Raw genomic sequence first — 22,343 nt, forward strand, 5'->3', positions numbered from 1 at the left:
GTGCCCCCCTAACCCTAATTTCTTGGAATGTACGCGGCTTGGGGGACAAAATTAAGAGGGGCTTGGTGTTGCAATATGTACGTAGGGCAGCCCCAGCACTGGTACTGCTTCAGGAAACGCATATGATGGGTTCGACATGTATGGCTCTGGATCGATGGGGATATACGATGGTGACACACTCTGAGTTTTCCTCTGGTTCCAGGGGGGTGGGTATCCTGACGCGTAAGCGATTTCCTGTGATAGTACAACAGGTGTGGAAGGATGCACTAGGACAATTTGCAGCTATCTCCTGCTTATGGGAAGGTCGGAGATTCAATGTGGTATCAGTATACATTCCACCTGCCTTACACTCAGTTGCTCTTCCCGCCCTCAGTGCATTTCTAATGACACTACCAGAGGGCGAGCTCATACTGGGCGGAGATTTTAATGCGGTTCTTGATGAGGGTCTTGACCACCACCCCAGCAGGACGACAGGGATGCATAAGGCGAGGCTGACAGGCTATGTAGAGGCTATGGGTCTTACGGACGGATGGAGGTTCAAACACCCTGGGGATCGAGGCTACACCTTTTATTCTGGGGTACACAATAGTCTATAGTCTATCACGTATTGACCATTTTTTTCTCTGCAGACAGCTTGCCCCCCATACAAGAGGTAAAGATAGGCCCGAGAGGCATTTCGGATCATTCCCCAATCACCATGGTATACTCCTCACATGTAACAGCTCGGAGACGCATCTTTCCGATATCGCCCCATTATCTACAGGTTCCCAAAATCAGAAAGGACCTAGTCACGGCTACAAAGTGTTACTTCCAAGAGAATATCACCTCCGTGAACTCACCCGGGGTTCTATGGGGTTCTATGGAAAGCATTCAAAACGGTACTACGGGGCCAGGTGATAGCCTCCATAGCAGGTCACAGGCGGACTGTGCAGGAAGAACTGGCAACACTAGAACTCGACCTGGAAGCTTTACAGACCGAACATGATCGCAATCCCACTGAGGAGGTTAAGCGTCAATTACGCCTTAAACAGGCAGAACTAGCTGAGTATCAGCGAGTGCAGGTCAGACAACGACTTCTGCGCACTCAACATATCATATACGAGATTGGGGATAAGGCAGGAAGACTTCTGGCGTGGCTAGATAACAAGGACAAGGCCCAGAGGACAATAGCACAACTTCGCTCCACTGATGGCGTGATGTACACTCCCCCCGCGGATATAATAGACACTTTGGCCAATCACTATGAAGCAGTTTACACTTCCTCCTCGGGTATGTCCTCTGCGGAGGCGCAGACCTATATTAAAGATATCCAAATGCCCTCCATCTCGGACGCAGACGCTGAACTTCTAGAGCCAGACTTCACTGCGGATGAGGTCGTGGGTGCTATCCACTCCTTGCAGTCAGGCAAGGCTGTGGGGCCGAATGGGGTCCCCATAGAATTTTACAAGAGCGTTTCAGATCAAGTGGCCCCGCATCTGTTGCGAATGTTTGAAGACAGCTTGGCCACGGGGGAATTGCCTCGTGATCAGCGCACGGCTACGATTATAGCTATACTGAAACCTGGTAAACCCCCGGACGAATGTACATCATACCGTCCTATTTCACTATTGAATGCAGAGGCGAAAATGCTGGCCAAAATGATCGCCGTCCGCCTAACCCCACATTTGGAGACCCTGCTGCATCCAGACCAATCCGGATTCATGCCAAACAGGAGCACTGCTCTAAATTTAAGACAAGTTCATGCGGTGATGGCGCAGATACCAGCTTTATCGGAACCGGCTGTGATTTTGTCCTTAGTTGCGCGAATGGCCTTCGACATGGTCGAGTGGCCGTATTTATTTGCGGTACTGCGACATCTAGGCTTTGGGCCAAAGTTTTGTGCTTGGGTCAAACTCCTGTATACAAATCCGCTTGCGCATGTTGTGTCCAATGGCCATATTTTCAGGGATGTCAGGCTAAGCATCGGTACGAGTCAGGGGTGCCCCCTGTCGCCTCTGCTTTTTGCACTAATCTTGGAACCATTGGCAGCATGGATACGGTGGGACCCCATGATAAAAGGTCTCAACTGGGCTGAATCCTGGGAGGACCGCATATCGCTATATGCTGATGATATTCTCCTTTACTTGACTCTCCCCAGGCGTTCTCTCATGGTTCTTCTTGACATCTGTAAGATTTTTGGGCGAGCCTCAGGATATACCATCGATTGGTCCAAGTCGGTACTATTTGTCCTCAAAGGCCCCCCAATCCTCCCGAACGACTGCCCTCTGATGGTCACAGACGGACCCTTTAAATAACTGGGGGTATGGGTGACACCGAATCAGGAGCTTTTTTATCACCGTAACTTGCAGCAACCACTTGAACGGTTTCGCATGGATGTGAGGCATTGGCATACCCTACCTCTAACTCTTCTAGGAAAAGCTGCGTTATTTAAAATGATTACATTACAGCGACTGCTTTATATCCAGGAGAACACTCCATTTCTCGTGCCTTCCAAATACTTTCAGTCCATAAACGCACTAGTTTCTGGCCTACTATGGGGGGACAAACCGGCACGCATTTCCCGACAAAAGTCGGTACGAGGATGGTTTGACTGAGGCAATGCGCTCCTGGATGTCCAGTTGTACTATTGGGCATCACAACTAAAGATCATAAATCACTGGCTCCTCGCCCCGCAGACGGAGCCCGCGTTCAAAGCGGATAGATATGACCTAGGGGCCGGAGGAGTGATGGCCGCGCTTTATGATCCTTGAGGTGTGGCGGCCCTGCTGGGCCCCACGGCTCACACGGTGAAGCTCTGGCACATGGCATCGGCTCGTCTCAAGTGTCAGAACTCGATCACGCAGATGACGCCACTTTGGGTATCACGCCGCCTCGGCCGCCTCTGCAATAGGGATCACTGAAATAATATAGACTGCCAAAATACCGACCTGCAAAAATATCGTTGCCAAAATATCGACAGACAAAATATCGACTTTCTATCTACAAACAGGTAAGTACAAAAATATCGAGTACAAAATATCGTTAACAATAATATAGATGTAAAAAATATCGACTTTATTAAAAACAGTGTTAAATTAAATTAATATTAAATTTAAATGACTAAAATATACTTAAAAATACTTAAATTAAATTATAATAATTAAATAATAAATGGAAATAATAAAAAAAAAATTACAATCTTATTTGTTGACCCTGAACCCTAAAATATACCCCTTTACCCAAAAACCCCAAACTGACCCTGAACCCTAAAAATGCCCCTTTACCCAAAAACTGAAAACTGACCCTGAACCCTAAAAATGCCCCTTTACCCAAAAACTGAAAACTGGCCCTGAACCCTAAAAATGCCCCTTTACCCAAAAACTAAAAACTGACCCTGAACCCTAAAAATGCCTCTTTACCCAAAAACTGAAAACTGACCCTGAACCCTAAAAATACCCCTTTACCCAAAAACTAAAAACTGACCCTGAACCCTAAAAATGCCCCTTTACCCAAAAAATGAAAACTGACCCTGAACCCTAAAAATGCCCCTTTACCCAAAAACTGAAAACTGACCCTGAACCCTAAAAATGCCCCTTTACCCAAAAACTGAAAACTGACCCTGAACCCTAAAAATGCCACTTTACCCAAAAACTGAAAACTGACACTGAACCCTAAAAATACCCCTTTACCCAAAAACTGAAAACTGACCCTGAACCCTAAAAATGCCCCTTTACCCAAAAACTGAAAACTGACCCTGAACCCTAAAAATGCCCCTTTACCCAAAAACTGAAAACTGACCCTGAACCCTAAAAATACCCCTTTACCCAAAAACTAAAAACTGACCCTGAACCCTAAAAATACTCCTTTTCCCAAAATTTATCAATATTATTTAATTACCAATTAATTATTAATTAACAATAACAATAAAGTAAATATATTAGCACATTAGCTGTAATTATTTTAATAATTAATATTATTTTTTCCCAATTAATTACTTAAGAATAACACAAAATTATATATATTAAAATGTACTCTAATTAATGTAATTAACTAATTACAATTAATCAATTACCAATTAATTACTAATTCAAAATATGTACAAAATTATATTAATTAATTAACTAATTATTATTAATTATCAATTAATTATTAATTATAAATATTTACAAACATATATTAATTAATTAATTATTATTAAATTACTTCCCACCCTATTCCCCTATAAACCCACAACCCGCTACAGAATTACATAACGCAATTATTAAAGAAACAAATTCCATTTAATAAAATATTTTATAACATTAATACACACTTTTCACACATATTATTACATAAAAATACACTATAAAATATTATATATTATTAAAAAATCGATATTTTTGCTAACTATATTTTAAACAGTCGATATTACTTCACTTACCTGAAAAACGATATTTTTGTAGTCGATATTATGTCCAGTCGATATTTTGTCCAGTCTATATTTAAAACTCGATATTATGTCCAGTCGATATTTTGGAGTCGATATTTTGTCTGTTTACCCTGCAATAGTAAGGGATTTGAGGCCTGGGATCATATAGGCATTTCGACAATTGGAGACCTTTATAGGAGGGGTAAAATCCTCACTTTTGACCAACTAGCGGCCCAATTTACTTTGGCGGAAGCGGAACGTTTCCGCTATTTGCAAATCAGTCATGCCCTTAGGTCGGTGCTGCCGGCTGAAGGAAAGCTACCAGAGTTCACTACTTTAGAGGACAGACTGCTTACGGAACACATGCTTAACAAGGCGACCTCATTGGTCTACCGTAAGTTGAGTAACAACATGCCTGACCCCATGGACAGACTTAAAACCGCCTGGACTGCGGAACTAGGTGACTTTGACAATTCGGACTGGCAAACCGCGCTCTCATCGCCCCAGGAGGTCGCTGTATCATCAAGGCTCAGACTGATACAATTGAAAGTCCTACACCGAGTCTATTACACGAGGGTCACACTACATAGGATAGGAAGAACCACACACCAGTACTGCTTGAGAGGCTGCGGGGAGGCGGGGACGTTCTACCATACTATCTGGGATTGCCCATTGATTGCTGATTACTGGTCCAAGATTATGCGAACAATATCTCAAGTGGTTAATGTTTCGCTGCTCCCAGAGCCGCGTCGTTGTCTGCTCAACATTTGGGAGCCTAATGATTTTAGCAACTCGATGCAGGATTGGGCAACACTAGGTATTATGTATGCTAAACGAAATGTGGCTAAGGCCTGGGGGTCCCCCGTGTCCTCGGCGCTCAGAGACTGGAGCATGGATATGGACTCTGCAATGGTTGCCGAAAAGCCTGTGTATTTAAATCGGAAATGTCCGCGAAAATGGGGGAAAATCTGGGGAGCCTGGAATGAATATAGAGGATATATTTGTGAACCACCTCAGATGGAAAGTGATACTGATTCAGAATGATAGGGAGGGAGGATGTGATAATCCCGGAGGGGAGGGCCTGTGATGTACAGATACCCTGAATGTAGTAACGCTGCTTCCTTGAGGTCATGTGATGTGTCCACTATGTGTCCTTTTATTAACTGTGCACGATTGATAAGTACAATGTAAACCTTGAAAATGTCCAATGTTCACTTTTATTGACAATAAAAATTGTTTAAAAAAAAAATGTGATGGGACCTAACAATGCAAACTATTAATACCTAGGGAGGGTGATTTACTAAGATTTACCGCCGTGTTTGTATCACAAAAAGTGACGCAAATCGGAGCAAAATCTTTTTTTTTCTATTTGCTTTCCAGTGCTAAACTTGTTTAGCGCAGGAAATGACGTAAAAGTAACGCAAAGCAGCATGGAGGGTGGAGCATTGTCGTTCCCATGCAACCACCCAATGTTTCTGACGCTAAACCCTATTTACTAATTAAAGAAGACCGGATTTAGCGTCAGAAAAATGCACCCTTTTGAAGAAGGCGGAAGAGAGGAGAAACACTTTCATTTCTCCTTCCTTTTCCAACTGTACAGTACACATACAAAGAGGAAATAAAGTCTATGCATAGAATTTTGTAATGAAAGGATACCCTTCCAGTTCAAAATCTATGCTTGACTAACAGAGACACCCTTGCACTATGGCGCAAAGGTGTCTCCGTGGAGCACGGCAGCTAATTTCAGTGATGGCACAAGGGAAAGGGAGGAGAGTGCCGCATTTCTGTAAATATGGTCCTCTCTCCTTTTCACAGAGCACAGCATTTGCGGCTGCTGCACTGCACAATTAAGTGGTAAATCTAACCCCTTAATTTGCATCGCAAATTGCATTCCCATTCACCATTCAGTTAGTGTATGTAATGTACGTCCCTAATTAGCAAATGGAAATGGAATGTCGGGTGCACAATCCTCACACAGATTATTAAATACTACTTCCACTTGTCGATAAAGCATTTGATAATGGAGTAAACAAGTTATAATTATAAATATTCATAATTCATTTTTGCCAAGTGATTTTCACATTATGGTTTTACAATCTCTTCTTTTTTAGAGTTGTTTATTGCACACTCCCAGTTCCGTGCGCCTTCACTTTTTTTACGACTGATCACATTTGAAACCTTGCTACAAGTTCACTAATATTAACAAGTATCACAAACGTATGGCTATTGTCTCTGGCTGCTTGTCAGATGTTGGTAGACACTATCTCAATCAAAGAAATAATTCAGTAACTTGTAGGTAGTTATACCTTTTATTAGACCAACAAAACCAGTGGGACTGATTAGGTCTGTTGAGCGACCTGCGTGGTATGTGGCACCCCTGAAAAGACAACCGAAGATAAATAGAAAATGGAGTACATTAGCTTTAGACACCACAGGGTACCTTCTTCAGGTGCGAGCTCTTCACTAAGTCGGAAATTTTTCCCCTCTTAGGAATTCACAACTTCTCTTCAAAACGTAATTTCTTTTACTACCTTTGTGCTTATTTGTATTGCTACATATTGGGAGTATTACGTCAGATACACGTTGAACCTCTTTAATTTGAACATCTTTAATTTCCCTATCTATATCGAACAAAGGGGCAATTATCAAGGGGGTTTATCTCCGCTTTTTTTGGCTTTAAAAGCCAAGAAAGCAGAGATAAAATGATCACCCTATTACCTAGCTGTCGCTAACACCAGTTAGCGACAGCTAGTAGGAGATAGCGACCATCTTGGGCCCCGCTTTGCATGTCAGTGAAATTTATCACTAATGACATGCAAAGTGGGCGTGCCAAGATGTTAGCGACTGGAAACAGTCGCTAACATCGCTATCTCCTATTACCAACTTTTGGAGATATTCGTGCTAAGCGCGATTATCTCCAAAAGCTAACACCTGCCCCTGAGCAGTTCTTAGCCATGTTATCCAATGGGAGGTGGATAACATGGCTAAGAGCATTCGCTCGGTAATGCATGAATATCGCTGACTTTTAGGCGATATTCATGCATTGCGGCCGATTTTTATCGCATTTGCGATAAACCTTGGTAATACCAAGGTTTATCGGCGATAAAAATCGTCGCAGGTCGGCGATACATTTTTGTCTCTAACCAAGCAATAGCGATAATTATCGCTATTGCTTGGTAATATGCCCCAGAGTTTGGTGACCTGTGAAAGGTTTATGTTGATGCTTACAGCTCAATGTGCTGTGCGTTATGTCACACACAAAACAGCATAGTGGTATGACATTATATTGCTCACACTGTTCGGGTCTTTCTTTAGGCTAATATATAAAGAACATGAAATAACGTTTTGTGGGCGTCCTCCAGACCAGAGCCTGGTGCTCAATAGATAAATTACTGAAACAGAAGAGGACAGACTAAGGGACAGTACCCCTGGGCCCATATCATCTCCAACCTGTGGATGCCCACACAGAATTTGTAATGTAATGTAGACATCTGCTTTTCCTAGGGTGCGTGGAGGGGGGTGGGTCCCTCGTGGGTTCCACTCCCCAGCCCAAAGACTTTATAAATCTGTGAAACAGCCAACATACCTTGAGGAGGCCCATCAATTTAGATTATCCCTCTGCACAAATGACTCTCCGTGCAACAAAAGATATGTCCAAAGATCTAAAGTTTCAATTACGTTTACCATCAGATATTGCAACAGATATTACCAAAACGTTAATTCCCTTAAATACCAATCAAAAACTGTTTATCATTTTTTGTGATATAGCCCAAGGGAATTTTTCTCACCTGCTGTGCTGTGCTTTTCTCCAGGTTACATGGTCAATACTCTTACTGCTCTCAGATGGATGAGTCTCATCTAATTGTTGAGATGGGTCTTTTGATTTGCTCATGGTTGGGCAGTGCAAGAGCTGAACAGAATTTGTATTTGCAATCTGCTAAAATGCTATATTTTCAAAAACGTTTTGTGAGAACTGTAAGTAAAGTTTATCCTTTTCTTGCCACATTTCCTGACATTTTCACACTGTCTAAAGATTTTGAGTTGACAGCGTACATTTCCCGAGAAAAGGGTTTGAGATATTTTTTGTGTTTGAAAAAGTTCATAATATGGATTGTGGAATTTTGGTAGAGCAGAAAATACAGAATTTTCCCACAGCTATTAATTTGGGCAAGGGACTAGTTAAAATAATTCATTCCCTCCAAGTGTCTCTGTGATTAGTATCTAATCAATATTCTGCTCATTATATAAATTCTCCATCAGGCAAATTATCCTCTTTTGGATGTGTGGAAGCAAAGAACTGTCCTAAAACTTCCAAACTATGAGCCAATCAGTCAAAGTTCCATAGAGTGTTTTGTGTTTAAAGTACTGATTCCAGATCAAGAGCCCTGGAAGTTGTCTTAAATTGACTGTACCCTTTTGATGTCTCCATGAGTCCTGCCCTTATTTCAAATGCCAAGTTTGAATTTCTTTTAAATCTCATTGGCTGCTCACTTTTCCGTTTCAAAAGCTTAGATCAGGAGACTATTCTGTCTAAAATGTCACCTATTTATTGATTTCTATTTTTTTTTCACTGAAAGTAACATACTCCCATAATGTTTGGTCGGGATCTAATGACACAGCCAAAAAGGTGAATTGACTTAAAGAATTGTATGACTTCCTCACAAAAACAACTAAGAGAAGTTCTATCTGGTCACATTAGTAGCTGTCTGAAGTAATTGAAAATTGAAGGCGTGTGAGAAGCAAGCAAATGACTGTGAGTTTGCACATTATTTGAGGCCTGGTATAGAAAGTTTTGATAATTTTAATTACTTTTTCTCAGTTTTATTTAATACATTTACATAGTTTTGAATCTTTCAGAACTCCACCAGATTATCTTCTAGATATGCAGACTTTTTCTCCATATAAACTACTGAAATATTGAAATTGGGAAAAGCACTTTTTAAATTATATTTAAGTGATCCCTAATTTGGAAATGTGGCATTGGGCTTAATACTTCGTATTAGAAAGTAAGAATGCTATTGTTTTACCAACATTGTTTTCCCATGATGGATACAAAATGAGGTGCCTGCTTGCAGCCAATTTGAATCTTTGTTGCAGGGAGTATACCGAGCGGTAGCATGTTACATTTTTATTGGGCACTTCTCGAGTTGTCAAAATATAGTTCCAAAAGCACTAAAGTATATGTAGAAACTCCAAAAACATATAATCTGATGCCAGTACCTTTACAGCCCACATGATCTACCTTTCAGTATAGTAGAATTCTTAACTGGAATTTCAATTGATGCAATGTTAACTTTATGTAATATGACTACACATTAAGTACATTTATGGGACCCAAACAATTTGTTGATGCATGAGCGCTCATGGAGTCATGTTCTCGTTCTTTATTGTTCCTTGCAAAGCTCCACTTGAACCAAACTATAAAGAGCACATAGGTTCTCTTAATTTGAAGAGTTTTTCCTTACATTTACATCCTTGCACAGAACAGTCTGCCCTTATTGCCTAAACAGCAGATTGGTGTTCACTGCATACGTAGATGGTACTAGGCCGGATTCTCCTCCTTGTTCGACCAGGCACTTTGGGTAGGATCTTGAAAGTTTTGGGCATGAATTCCATGCAGGCTTCTCGGAATTTCTTGATTCTCCAGCAGTAGATGACTGGGTTGAACACAGACTTGAGGTAACTGAGCCACAGAATGCACGTGCTGATAATGTAGAAGGAAGGGCTGTAGTAGAACGTCCTGCTGAACACCGAGAGCAGGCTGAAGACGGTGTGCGGCAGCCAACAGAAGGAAAAGCCGATAAACAGGATCAAGATGGTGGTGAAGGCCCTGGTTTTGAAGCTCATGTCTACGTTCATCTGGTGTGGCCTCTGTAGCCCAATGAGACCGAGTTTGCTCACCTGGCTCAAGCAAAGGCTCTCGGCATGGTTGTGAATTCTGACGGCATTCCTCCGCACGGTGTTGAGAATGCAGAGGTAAGAGTAGAGCATGACACAGAAGGGGATGAAGAAGATGGCCACCAGCAACATCACAGCGTAGGCTCTGTCGGCTGGAAAATCGGTGTACCCAAGGACGCACTGAGGTGCGCGAGCAGGCACTTCCACAAACGACCAACCAACCACTGAGGGAAACGAAATGCAGAAGGAGAGGGACCAGGATATTGCAATCAGGATCTTGGCACGGTGAGGGTTCAGTTTGTCTTGACGTTGAACAATTATTAAGAAACGATCAACGCTAATGATCAACAAAATGGCGACTCCTTCTAGGACAAAGAACCAGTACAGCATGGCTGATATGCGACAGAAGTGAGCCCCAAAGTGCCAGTTCACTGTAATTAGGGTGACTGCGGTAAATGGCATGCAGAACAGGGACAACATGATATCAGAGAAGGCAAGAGTTGCCAGGAGAAGATTAATGGCCGAACGCATGGCCGGCTTCTGATAAACAATGAGGCAAACAATGGCATTGCCCAGGAAACCAATACCAATCATAAGGACCATTGTCATTGCCAATAATATCCTAAGTGGGGCTGGCATAGTTATGATGTGTGAACCAATATCTGTGCCATTCCGAGCAGAAATAACATAGCTGTCCATGGGAGTGTTGTTGCAGGCCATCACTGCAACACCACCGAAGGCAAAGCAGCAAATGTTAATTTCTGGTGATTAACGTTAATGTTGTTCCCTGGAAAAATCCTCTGCATCTTGAGAAGGGCCATGTAAAGGAGGTCCTACAAGGGCACAAATTGTGATCCTTGCACTGTGTCCAATCCGAGAGCAGTGTCACATCTGGAGCATCCTCTCAAACGTGGATCCACCTGTAAAAAGAATAAAATGCATAAGATATACAGGCAATCTAAGGACACCACTAATATTATTTCAGAGATAAACAATCAAACGTAGCTAGGAAAACATTTAGAACATACAGCAGAAGCATCAATTAAAAACTGAACCGCAACAGAAAAATTATGTCTGTGTTTCTGTTATTTTTTTAATGGTTTGGGGTTTTGAACACATTCAGGGTGTGCTAGCCAGAGGCGTTCTTCATAGTGCTGGCCAACGAGCTTTAAGCAAGAAACAAAGGGGCAGATTTATAAGGGGATATCGCAACTAGAACATCGCTTTTAGTGACTTTCTGGTGGTGACATGCCCTTCTTCATATTTACAAAGTGGGGTTAAGCCACTTTTTGTGGCAGGTGTGCAAGTGCTTACCAAACACACAAATCATTAATTTTATATGAAGGTGCAAAAAGTGCATTCTGGATCAATGGAGAAATGTAAGACCATTGGTCCTTTGATTGCACGCTTCCTGGTCCCATACTGGCAGTTTTGTATTTTGAGACAGGGATGTGCTTGTCGCAAACACAGTTCCTCAAGATTTGAGCGTAACGGCTGAAAAAATAATGAACAGGCCTAGGATACCTGGTGCAAGCAGACGTCCTCCAGGAGTCTGAGAGCACACATACTCACCACCATCTATTCACTCACAAGCACACACTTGCACCTACTTACACACATCCATTCACAAGTATATATATATATATATATATATATATGCTCATGCGCACACCCAACCATTCAATCCCAAGCACATACAAATTTACATCTACCCATTCACAAGCACGTACACATACACACTTGCACAAACCCATTCACAAGCACAAGCGCACAAATACACATACCTTCATACTTGCTCACACATACCCAACCATTAAATAAAGTACTTACCTGGCAGGCAGTAACAGTGAAGGCAGGACCAGCAGGTGGCTGAGGGGAGAAAAACGATTGCCCAGGAAGGAGTTTGAGGCTTCGGAAGAGTAGGAAGAAACAAGATCTTGTTGCCTTCTTTCATTTGCTAACTTTGTAAAGGGTCAGCCAATGAAAGGGGGACCATTCATAAATCTTCGCAGAGGGGGGTCGGGTAAGTGAGACTTGTTGATTCCACCACACTCTGTGACAAGTTGGAAAAGGGTGGTGTGAGGTGCCACTGATTGATAATCAGTTCTGGGCACTTCAGGGCCTAAACGACACACAACTGAGGGGCATATTTGCAGGTCACTATCCAACACAACGCCACTTATTTAAGCCGCTGTGGTGGCGATAGGGGGTTTTCCTTGTAAATCAAGCACCCTTTCACGATATACTTAGTGTGAAAGAGGTGGGTAATGGGTGTTGTGCTGGGCGTTCCACTGCAACATCCATTGATTTTGACGCTGCCCCATATTTACAAGGGCGATGTAAATATGGGGTAGCGTCAAAATTAAGACCAGGCAAAACCTAGTCTTACCCTGACGCAACAAGAAGAAATGTTTAATTTCTCCTAGTTTTTGCTGTTTTTATGTGTGCTGTGTTGTGCCACACACCTAGAAACAGCAGAAGGCCATTGAATGTTAATGTGCAGGAAGGTGTCCCATCTGGCACATAAACAATCAAAAGAAATGTTGAGTTGCAACTTCTATGTGTGCTACATATGTCCCTGAGTCTATCAGGTATTCCCACAGGCCTTTGCTGGGCTGATGATGTCACTGCCCTCTGGGCACTGACATCTTCCGGCTGGCAACGCTTGTCTTATTAGTGCATGTAAAGTGCATGGCTGCCTGACCCACACATGATGATTGTCCTCCAGGCTGACTTTTGCTCAGCCTAAACACTCATCCTCCTTTGAAGTGATGGCGGGGGGAACAGACCCCGATACCTTTACTGACAAGTTGCCACTGGCAAAGGGAATGATAACTGCAAACGTATTATATCGGAGTCCCATACCATCTGTATGATATCCGTTGGAATGCTTACATATGCACCAGGAAGCCTTTATTCTTGAGGCTTCTATACTAATGCTACTGACCACAACTTATCAGTGTCTTTAAATTACCAATTTGTGAAAAACGCCCATATCCACAGTCCTCTGTTACATGGAGAAATCTGACTCCACTTGCCTGCCAAATACATTTCAAGGTCATTTTGTTAAATTTTACAAAGACCTCTCTACAGACCAGGCCAGGTAGGGCCTGGAATACGTAGTTTTAAACTTTGTTTGTTCGATCTCCCCATGAAAGAAAGATGAAAGCTCAGCAGCAATAGTCACTGCATAGAAAGTGCAGTAATCACGGATAGTTAGCTTTATAAATGTCTGCAGGATCTGGAGAGATATGTTTTTTAAGGTATCTGATTCTGATAGAGCACGACGCCCGCCTAAAAGCAATCTGTGGTGAAAGAGTATTGACTTCACCAAGAGGTAGTAACAAATTTACAATGTCCTATATTATGACCCATAACTCCCGACCGCGCAGCGGGAGGGTGCAGCGGGCGCGCGAAAGGCAAGCCCCTCTGCGCCCGTCTGCGCCCGTCTGCGCCCGTCTGCGCCCGTCTGCGCCGGGACCGGGCCCAGGGCCAAAACCTCTGGCACACCGGCCATACAGGCTCATACTGTTTATACTAGATCGGAATTAATGCGGCTGTGCCATGGCCCTGGTAACAACTGCATTTTGAAGGTACCTGAGGACCTATTGACCAAACAGGTAATCAACTGCCCTCACTGTATGGTAACTTTGCCCCACTATCAGCCTGTCGCAAAAACAAATGAGATCACTGATAAGAATTGTTCTAGCCTAAAACTAGCTCTTATTAATGTCCGCTCATTGGGCAACCACACACAGGAGATAGCCGATATAATCAATGACAGAAACATTGACATACTGTTTATGACAGAAACTTGGATGGATAAGGCATCAGACCCTGATCTTGTGGTCACAATTCCTGAAGGATAGGGAATTCAAAGGCAGGACAGACTTAATAAAAAAGGCGGAGGGTTGGTGATTATTTCCCACAACTTGTTTCCAGTTAGAATAGATCAAATCCTTTCCTCTCATTGTGAGGCACTTCGCTTTTCCATCTCACTAACCCCCTCACAAAATCTTAAAGGAGTTCTTCTATATAGACCTCCAGGAGCACGTAGTGAATTCCTGGCTTATTGTTCTTGGTGATTTTAATTTTCACTTGGAGAAAATTGAGAATAATGGCACCTTTACTCTATTGACTGACTTAGAAGCCTTTGGACTATCTCAGTTAGTCAAATCACCAACGCATGAAGCCGGACATGTCTTGGATGGTATTTTTTCCAACGTTAAAGGGATTTTCATCCAAGATATCCTCCCTCTTCTTTGGTCCGATCACTACGCTATTATCTGTAGGTTAATCACTGAAGGCCCCCCGACTAAGAATGTGGTAGCACTCGGCCATGACACCTTTAGAAATTGGAAAGATATAGACAATTTACTTTTTTCCACACTATTAACAAACACTTGGCCGGTCATTGCATCTGATCCGAATATAGCTACTGAGCAATTTCGGAATTGGATAAGTAATGCCACTAATCAACTCGCACCAGAAAAAACAATCTCTAAAAATAGATTGTCCCCCTCTGCTCCGTGGTTTACGGATTCTTTTCGAGAACAAAGACAGAGGTGTAGGAATTTAGACAGACATTGGCGAAGATCCTACTCTTTGGAACAAAAGATGTGCTATAAGAAAGAACTTACGAAGTATAAAAAATGATTTTGGAAGAAAAAAGAAAATTCTACACATCCAAGATAGAAACATCAAAAAATTCATACAGAGAATTGTATCAAGTAGTGAAACAGCTATCGGGTAGAGCACCTGATCCTGTCCCTCTGCCATCTCAAGCATTCACTGACGCCTTAGCGCTATATTTCTATGGAAAGGTAGATAACATTTATGCAGAGTTTTCCTCCAAAGTCTCTATTCATCCCGATCTACCTAGTACTACCCCCTCTGATTTTAATTTTTTACAATTTAAAGACATTACAGAACAGCGCACCATGGAAATTTTAAAATCTGTAAAGGCCGGGTCTGCCCTTGACCCATGTCCACCTAAAATTCTCTCCCCAGTCATCAATTTGATTGCACTGGTGATAACCCAGATATGTAATGCCATGTTTGAGACAGGGATTTTTCCAACTAGACTAAAAAATACACTTCTTAAACCACTCCTTAAGAGACCTAACCTTGATGCAGATGATTTGAAAAATTATAGACCCATAGCTAACCTGCCTTTTCTGGCGAAGGTTGCAGAAAAAGCAATGAACATGCAGCTGTCAGAATTTATTGAGGAACATCGTCTGCTGGACGATACGCAGTTTGGGTTCCACAAGCTGCATGGAACCGAAACTGCTCTCATCAAGGCTTCAGAAGACATAAGGATAATTAGAGACCAAGGAGGCACTGCAGTGCTCATATTGTTGGATTTGTCAGCAGCCTTTGACACGGTCGATCATAATATCCTGATCAACCGTGTCTCGGCACTAGGCATCCAACAAAGAGCTAAAGATCTGGGGCCTTATTTATGAAGACCTTGCGCCGCCGGTGCGTCATTTTTAAAATGGGAAAAAGTGACGCACCGGTGGCGCAAGGCCTTCATAAATAAGGCCCCAACTGTCTTCTTTCCTGTCAGAGAGAACGCAGACAGTTAGTCTAGGACCATATCGATCGGCCAATCTAACCCTTCCCTGCAGAGTTCCTCAAGGCTCATCCCTAAGTCCAACACTTTTTAACATCTATGTGTCGGACCTAGCTAGAGTGATAAAATCTTATGAGATGAGCCTTACCTCCTATGCTGATGATACTCAGCTGGTGTTGGCTATAAATAGAGATGGAGACACTGTAGCAGAGTCTTTCCAAAGAGGCATGCTGGCCGTCAAGGATTGGATGGCCAGCAATTGCCTCAAGCTTAACACCGAGAAGACGGAGGTGGTTATCTTCGGGAAACTGTCACCTGTTTGGTCCAGTTCTTGGTGGCCTGCTTCAACTGGGTCAATACCTCAACCGGTTTCAAAGGTGAGAAATTTGGGAAAAACATTTGATGATAATCTAAATTTTGTTCCCCATGCTAACCAAGTGGTATCCGCAGCCTTCTTTAAACTTAGAATGATCAAGAAACTCATTCCATTCTTACCAGAAAGCGCAGGAAAGACCCTGGTTAGTACGTTAGTAATATCATCACTGGATTACTGTAATGGACTATTTGCAAATTCACAATGTAGGGTTATTAACAATATGCAGACGGTCCAAAATGCAGCTGCTCGGCTGCTTTCAGGGACCCCAAAATTACAGCCAATCTCACATGTTATTCGGAACTACCACTGGCTAGCGATCAAGAATCGCATAAAATTCAAAACCTTATGCCTGACCTATAAGGCTATTCATAAACAGGGTCCTCAGTTTCTAATTGAACAACTGTTTTTTCATTGTCCTTCGAGAAATCTTAGATCTAAGACTGCACTTCAGCTATTGGTCCCCCGTACTAGGACAGTCTCTTGGGGAGATAGACGTTTTGTGGTGACAGCAGCAAAGCTTTGGAACACATTACCTTTAAACATCCGTACTGCCTCATCACTGCTTCAATTTCGTAAGATAATAAAGACCTGGCTGTTTAACCAGTAAATCTAAGCTGTAACATCCTGCATAGAATCTGATCTGTAGCACCGAGACGCCCAAGGGCATTTGTTTGCGCTTTATAAATTTCAAAAATAAATGTTGAGAGATCTATTTCTAAACCTGTAATTCCCTCAAAGGGTGATAGCTTAGTTTGAAGAGCTGGGATGGATGTGCTCGGATCTGCTGATCTGAAAATGGCGTAACTTTATGTGCGTCTCAAGTCAGTTGGGTGCCCACTATATCATCTGCTTTAACGCACACAGCAGAGTACAATGATCAAAGCAAACAAAAGCGGTGACAAGATGCACGTCTTATGTGTGCCTCTACATTAGGGAAAGGATTGTGATAATTAACCAGTCAAGGAGATCTTTGAAGTCGGGAAATGATACCATGGAAGTACCATAAGCAAAAATATTGTCTCAAATCCCAATTTATGGAGAGCTTTAACCTCTTCACTGCGGCGCGAATTCCGCCGCAGTGCTGGGACATTCCATTCGCAGGCGTGGCTCGGACGGCCCGTGGCCGTTGTGCACACACACCCACTGTGGCTCATGACGGCCGGCGGCCATCATGAGCACAGAAGAAGTTAACTAAAAATCACCAGTCCATTTGGTTAGAAGCCCTCCTGGCCATATGGAAGAATTATTGAATTTGGGATTGGTTATCTAAACATTATTTTTTAAATATGGCCTAACACTGCATTTTACAGCACCATTCTCTAAATATTGGGCCTCATTTATGAGGTTTTACCATAGGGCAGCAACGCAGGCCTCCCTGCTGCGCTGCCCTACAGTAAAAGAAAAGGGCAGGAATGCACTGTATCTATGAAATACGGCACATTGCTGTCCTTTTCTCCTGCGCCGGCACACAATGGGCTGCTGTGTGCCAACACAGACACCTCTGCACCATGGTGCAAGGGTGCCTGCGTTCCACTTCCTGCACAAAAACAATCATCCCCTCAACACAGGGGGCTTTTGCCTTTTTCCAGTGTGCTGCAGAATGCAGCACACATAGAAAAAGGAAAAACGAGGATAAATAAAGATATTTCTCCTAGTTGTGCCTCCCTTATGCATCCCCTAGGGAGGCGTAAGTTTTTGGAGCTGCCTCAGATTTACGATTTCTCGTAAATCTGGGGCAGGGTCAAAATGCCTTGGATGTTGCTGGGAACGCCCCCAGCAACACCCATTGCACCTCCCTTTAACGCAGAAAACTGCGTTACAGGGGACAATATTTACGGAGCAGCATTAACCTTTTCCATGCTCATGACGTGCGGGAGCCGTCATGCGTCCTGGTGTGTGTGCGCAGGACGGCCCCCGGCCATCAGAATCTCCGCCCACTAATGGAAACGCCCGCACAGCGTGGGAATTCCCCTTGCACGGAAGGGGTTAGGCCAAAAAAAGTGGCTTAGTGCTGCCTAGTAAATATGGAGCAGGCTCCTGCACCACGGAACGTTACAAAGAGTGACGTTCTGACGCGCAAAGGGCCTCATAAGATTCCGTAAACTTTATGAACAGCTGAAAAGAAAGCTATGAAATGTCAACTTTAACTTTTTGCCTTAGCATAACAGTACATTCGGCAGCTATGTTATTTTGCCCATGCTAACCATGCTTAAAGGTAGTGCACATTGCTTTGACATTTCAGACTTCTTTTTCGTATCCTAGCTTCCAAGACAAGAAAGTGCTGATTAACTTGCTCAGCCAAAAAGTTGACATTTTTATTAGAAGGTAAAGGCCCTCCAGGCTCCTACTCCTTTCTCGTGATCTCCGGCCCGGACACCTGGATACTTCCGTTTGTTTACGAAATTGTTTGTTCCCTTTTGGAAGCCAGTGTGAGATATATTATATATGTGCTTTGCCTTTATGTGGGGAGCTCACTCGTTCTATTCTTTGCTTGCCCCCCCCCCCCCCACCATTTTGGCCGAATCTGTGGCTCATAGATATTATGATAATTAATTTTCTTTTGTTAACAAACCTTTTCTGACTTCGGTAGTGTGTGTGCAGATTTTCCTTAACATAACCATTCACTAGGCAAGGGTCTAGAATACCACACTTAAGTATTATTTTTCTGCAGCAACATATCATGCACGTGCTCATAAAAATCTTGTGTGCCTTTTATGGTTGGATGGGCTGACGAATCTGAAGCCTATCCAAGCCAAAAGCAGGTCCCTGTCGACAAGGGCTTGTCTGTATTTCTTATGAGTGGTCAAGGCATCACCTAAGGTATGCCTGGAGTTGGGCAGCTTTGAGAGCAGTAGAGGATCTGTTGGAAAATAATCCAGGACTTAGATTTATCAAAGGATTCCATTGCTCTTGCGTCATGAAAGGTGACGCAAGGCAGGCAATGTAATCCTTAAATCAGATTTACCAAGCCACGCAAAGCCGCCTTGCGTGGCTTGGTAAATATGTAGTAATGCAAGTAGCGCACGTTGCTGCCTTGCGTTACTCTGTGCCGGGAAGGCGTTACATGGGTGGAGCATGGGTGTTTCCACGCATCCACCTATGTTTTTTGACACATTCCCAGATTAACCAAGACTGGTGAACCTCACAATGCGTCAAAATCGCACACCTTCCTAATAGAGGTGATCCAAGGAGAAATATCTTTATTTCTCCTTGTTGTTTACTGAGGTAGAAAGAGGAAAATGCCTTATGGACTGTAATTCTGAAGGAAGGGCCACCTTCCTGCACAAAAACAATCCTGCTTGCAATGCTGGCACCCTTTCCCCGTTGCACAAGCGTGCCTGCGTTGGCGCTTGGCAGCGCAGCGATAGAGCAGGAATTCCCCATATCTTGATAGATACGGCTCATTGCTGCACTCTCCATTTGATGCCGCGCAGCCAGTTGTATTGCCGCATTGTGCTGCATTAAATAAAGATGAATCTGGGCCCTGGTGTTTGGTGGACGATAAAGACCACTTTAAACTGGTCCTTGTCACTCTCAGGTAATTAATGTGAGGATTGTAAACCTGTGTTAAAGTGATGTGTTCTACTTTGACTTTCTCACTCTCTCAGTATTTCTTCACTGTGTGGATTAATGTGAATAGTACTGCAGTAGTCCAGCCATGCTATGACATACCCTAAATCAAAATAACCAAAATTAGGAGTCAGAATTTTAGACAAGACACTAGTCTTTTTAATAACGTTTAGCTTCTGCGTTATCCCTGCAGTGGCTGAATAAACTTGGTGTTAACACAGTGAGCATTTTGAGAGATGACCCCTAAGTTTCTCAGTTGAGTGACAGATGATAGATAGTGCTGCCAGTGACCTTTATGAACCAATGGACAGAATCAAAAAATAAATCAAAATTCGAGATAAACAATATCGTAGTCTTTAAAAGAATTGGGAATCTGCTGGTCCTACGTCAATGGCTTTAATGCTTATTATGATAATATGCTTAGGATATATATATATATATATATATATTCACTGAAAAAAACCATAGGTTTCACACCAGTTATAGTTAGGAATTAGCATTTAAAAAACCTATTAAATTCACTGAAAAAACCATAGGTTTCACACCAGTTATAGTTAGCTGGAAATTTTACTGATATAAAACCATTGAAATTCCCACGTTATAGTTAGTCGGACTCACTATAACTTGCGCGTGCAATGCACTGCTGATGACATCACATATTACATCACTCATGACATGGTCAGTGACATCACTCATGACATCACTGATGACACCATCCTTGTGACACAGTCACAGACCTCCTCTCAGTGTAAAGTAACCCTTGAGACACATATTCAAAAATAGAAACTGAAATTTTTAAAAAATGGACATACCTATATCAGTTACAACAAGCAATTCTGTACTTCCACTATCTATATACACATCCACTCATTCACCAACAGTTCTATATAGTCACTCATACATATACTCACTCATCATATGAAGAGATACACCTATACATCCTGTTACACACCGACATTCATCCAAAAGTTACTCACACACATATTCACACGTGCAAATAAACTATTGAACAACCATTTATTTGAATATAGAGTTATACACACACTTCCACCTTACTTCTACTGAAAATTACACATATTTATTCTCTTAAACAATCACTTATAGAAACACATACTTATTTAAACAGGAAATCTTACAATCTCTTACTCTCACATATACTCACTTATATTCATATATACTAGATTAAAACATATGTAGTTACTGATAAAGACACTAGTGAGACAGTCATTCACTCACTAACAAACACATATAGACACTCATCCACCCATACAGTCCTGTACATATGCTGTCTTCAAAACACATACAAACAAAGTCAGTCACTCATGCATCTATGTGCTAAGTAATACCTCCACCAAACCATATAGACACTCATACTGATACTACTAAAAATATCAAATAACCCATATACATACGCATGTAGCTACTTATCAACACATGTAGCCACTTATACACAAAGTGAAACACTAATATATGTATTTAAATATTTAAACATAACTCACTAATATTTATTTTTCAGAAAGACACATATTCACTGGATGGTGTCATCAGTGATGTCATGAGTGATGTCACTGACCATGTCATGAGTGATGTAATATGTGATGTCATCAGCAGTGCATTGCACGCGCAAGTTATAGTGAGTCCGACTAACTATAACGTGGGAATTTCAATGGTTTTATATCAGTAAAATTTCCAGCTAACTATAACTGGTGTGAAACCTATGGTTTTTTCAGTGAATTTAATAGGTTTTTTAAATGCTAATTCCTAACTATAACTGGTGTGAAACCTATGGTTTTTTTCAGTGAATTTCAAAGGTTTTTTTAATGCTAATTCCTAACTATAAGTTTCACTTTATAAATAAGACTGTTAGCACTCTAGTTGTTCTTTTTAACACTCTGGTACATTCTGTCATTGGGCTACAGTTGGGCTACATCTAGTTGAATTTTGGGCTACATTTACAATTTTTGATCTCTGGTGGCCATCTTTGGGCTACATTGGGCTACTTTGGGCTACATTTGGGCTACATTTTGGCTCTAACATATATTAAGCCCAATGTAGCACAATACATATTTTTATAAAGTTAATTTTTTTACAAACCACTTCAGAATAGGGCTACCTGTCTCTACAATTATCCCATTTTTTTTTTTTAATTTTTGGGGGGAGCGCTCCCAGAGCGCGCCCCGGAGTGCGCCCCGAAAAGCGTATTTCTGAAAAGCGCCCCCGGGCGCGCTCCGGGGAGCGTCTCGTGAGCGCCAATATCGCAAACGAAAACATGATCGTGACGTATCGCGTAGCCGCGACCGCGTGATACGCACGGCGTAAGCGCACCCGGAAGTACTCGAGCGAATACGATCGCACAACGTAAACTTCCGACGCGCTTACGCTGCGCGCCCCCGTGCGCGTAGCGTAAGCGCGTCGGGTCATGTGAGCAGAAAATAACACTTTTCATTGGTTCATAACAGTTTTAGTTTCATAATGATGAAGCCCCTGGTCTTGTGACCTGAAAATAACACTTCTCATTGGTTCAGGACAGTTTT

The 22,343-nt window shown here is 42.4% G+C and overlaps 1 protein-coding gene across 2 annotated transcripts in view; it reads right to left on the bottom strand.

Annotated features, from left to right (window-relative positions):
* Positions 1–7,584: 7,584 nt before the first annotated feature.
* GPR45 (G protein-coupled receptor 45) overlaps positions 7,585–22,343 on the bottom strand; it is a 179,779-nt gene continuing 165,020 nt past the window's right edge. For both annotated transcript variants that reach the window (XM_086934676.1, XM_086934677.1), the window contains exon 4: positions 7,585–11,205. In XM_086934676.1, the coding sequence (XP_086790802.1) occupies positions 9,890–11,005 (1,116 nt within the window). In that variant the 5' untranslated portion in view covers positions 11,006–11,205 and the 3' untranslated portion in view covers positions 7,585–9,889. The remainder of the gene's footprint in view (positions 11,206–22,343) is intronic.

Source organism: Lissotriton vulgaris, chromosome 8 (assembly GCF_964263255.1).
Source record: "Lissotriton vulgaris chromosome 8, aLisVul1.2, whole genome shotgun sequence".
Taxonomy (NCBI): Eukaryota; Metazoa; Chordata; class Amphibia; order Caudata; family Salamandridae; genus Lissotriton; species Lissotriton vulgaris.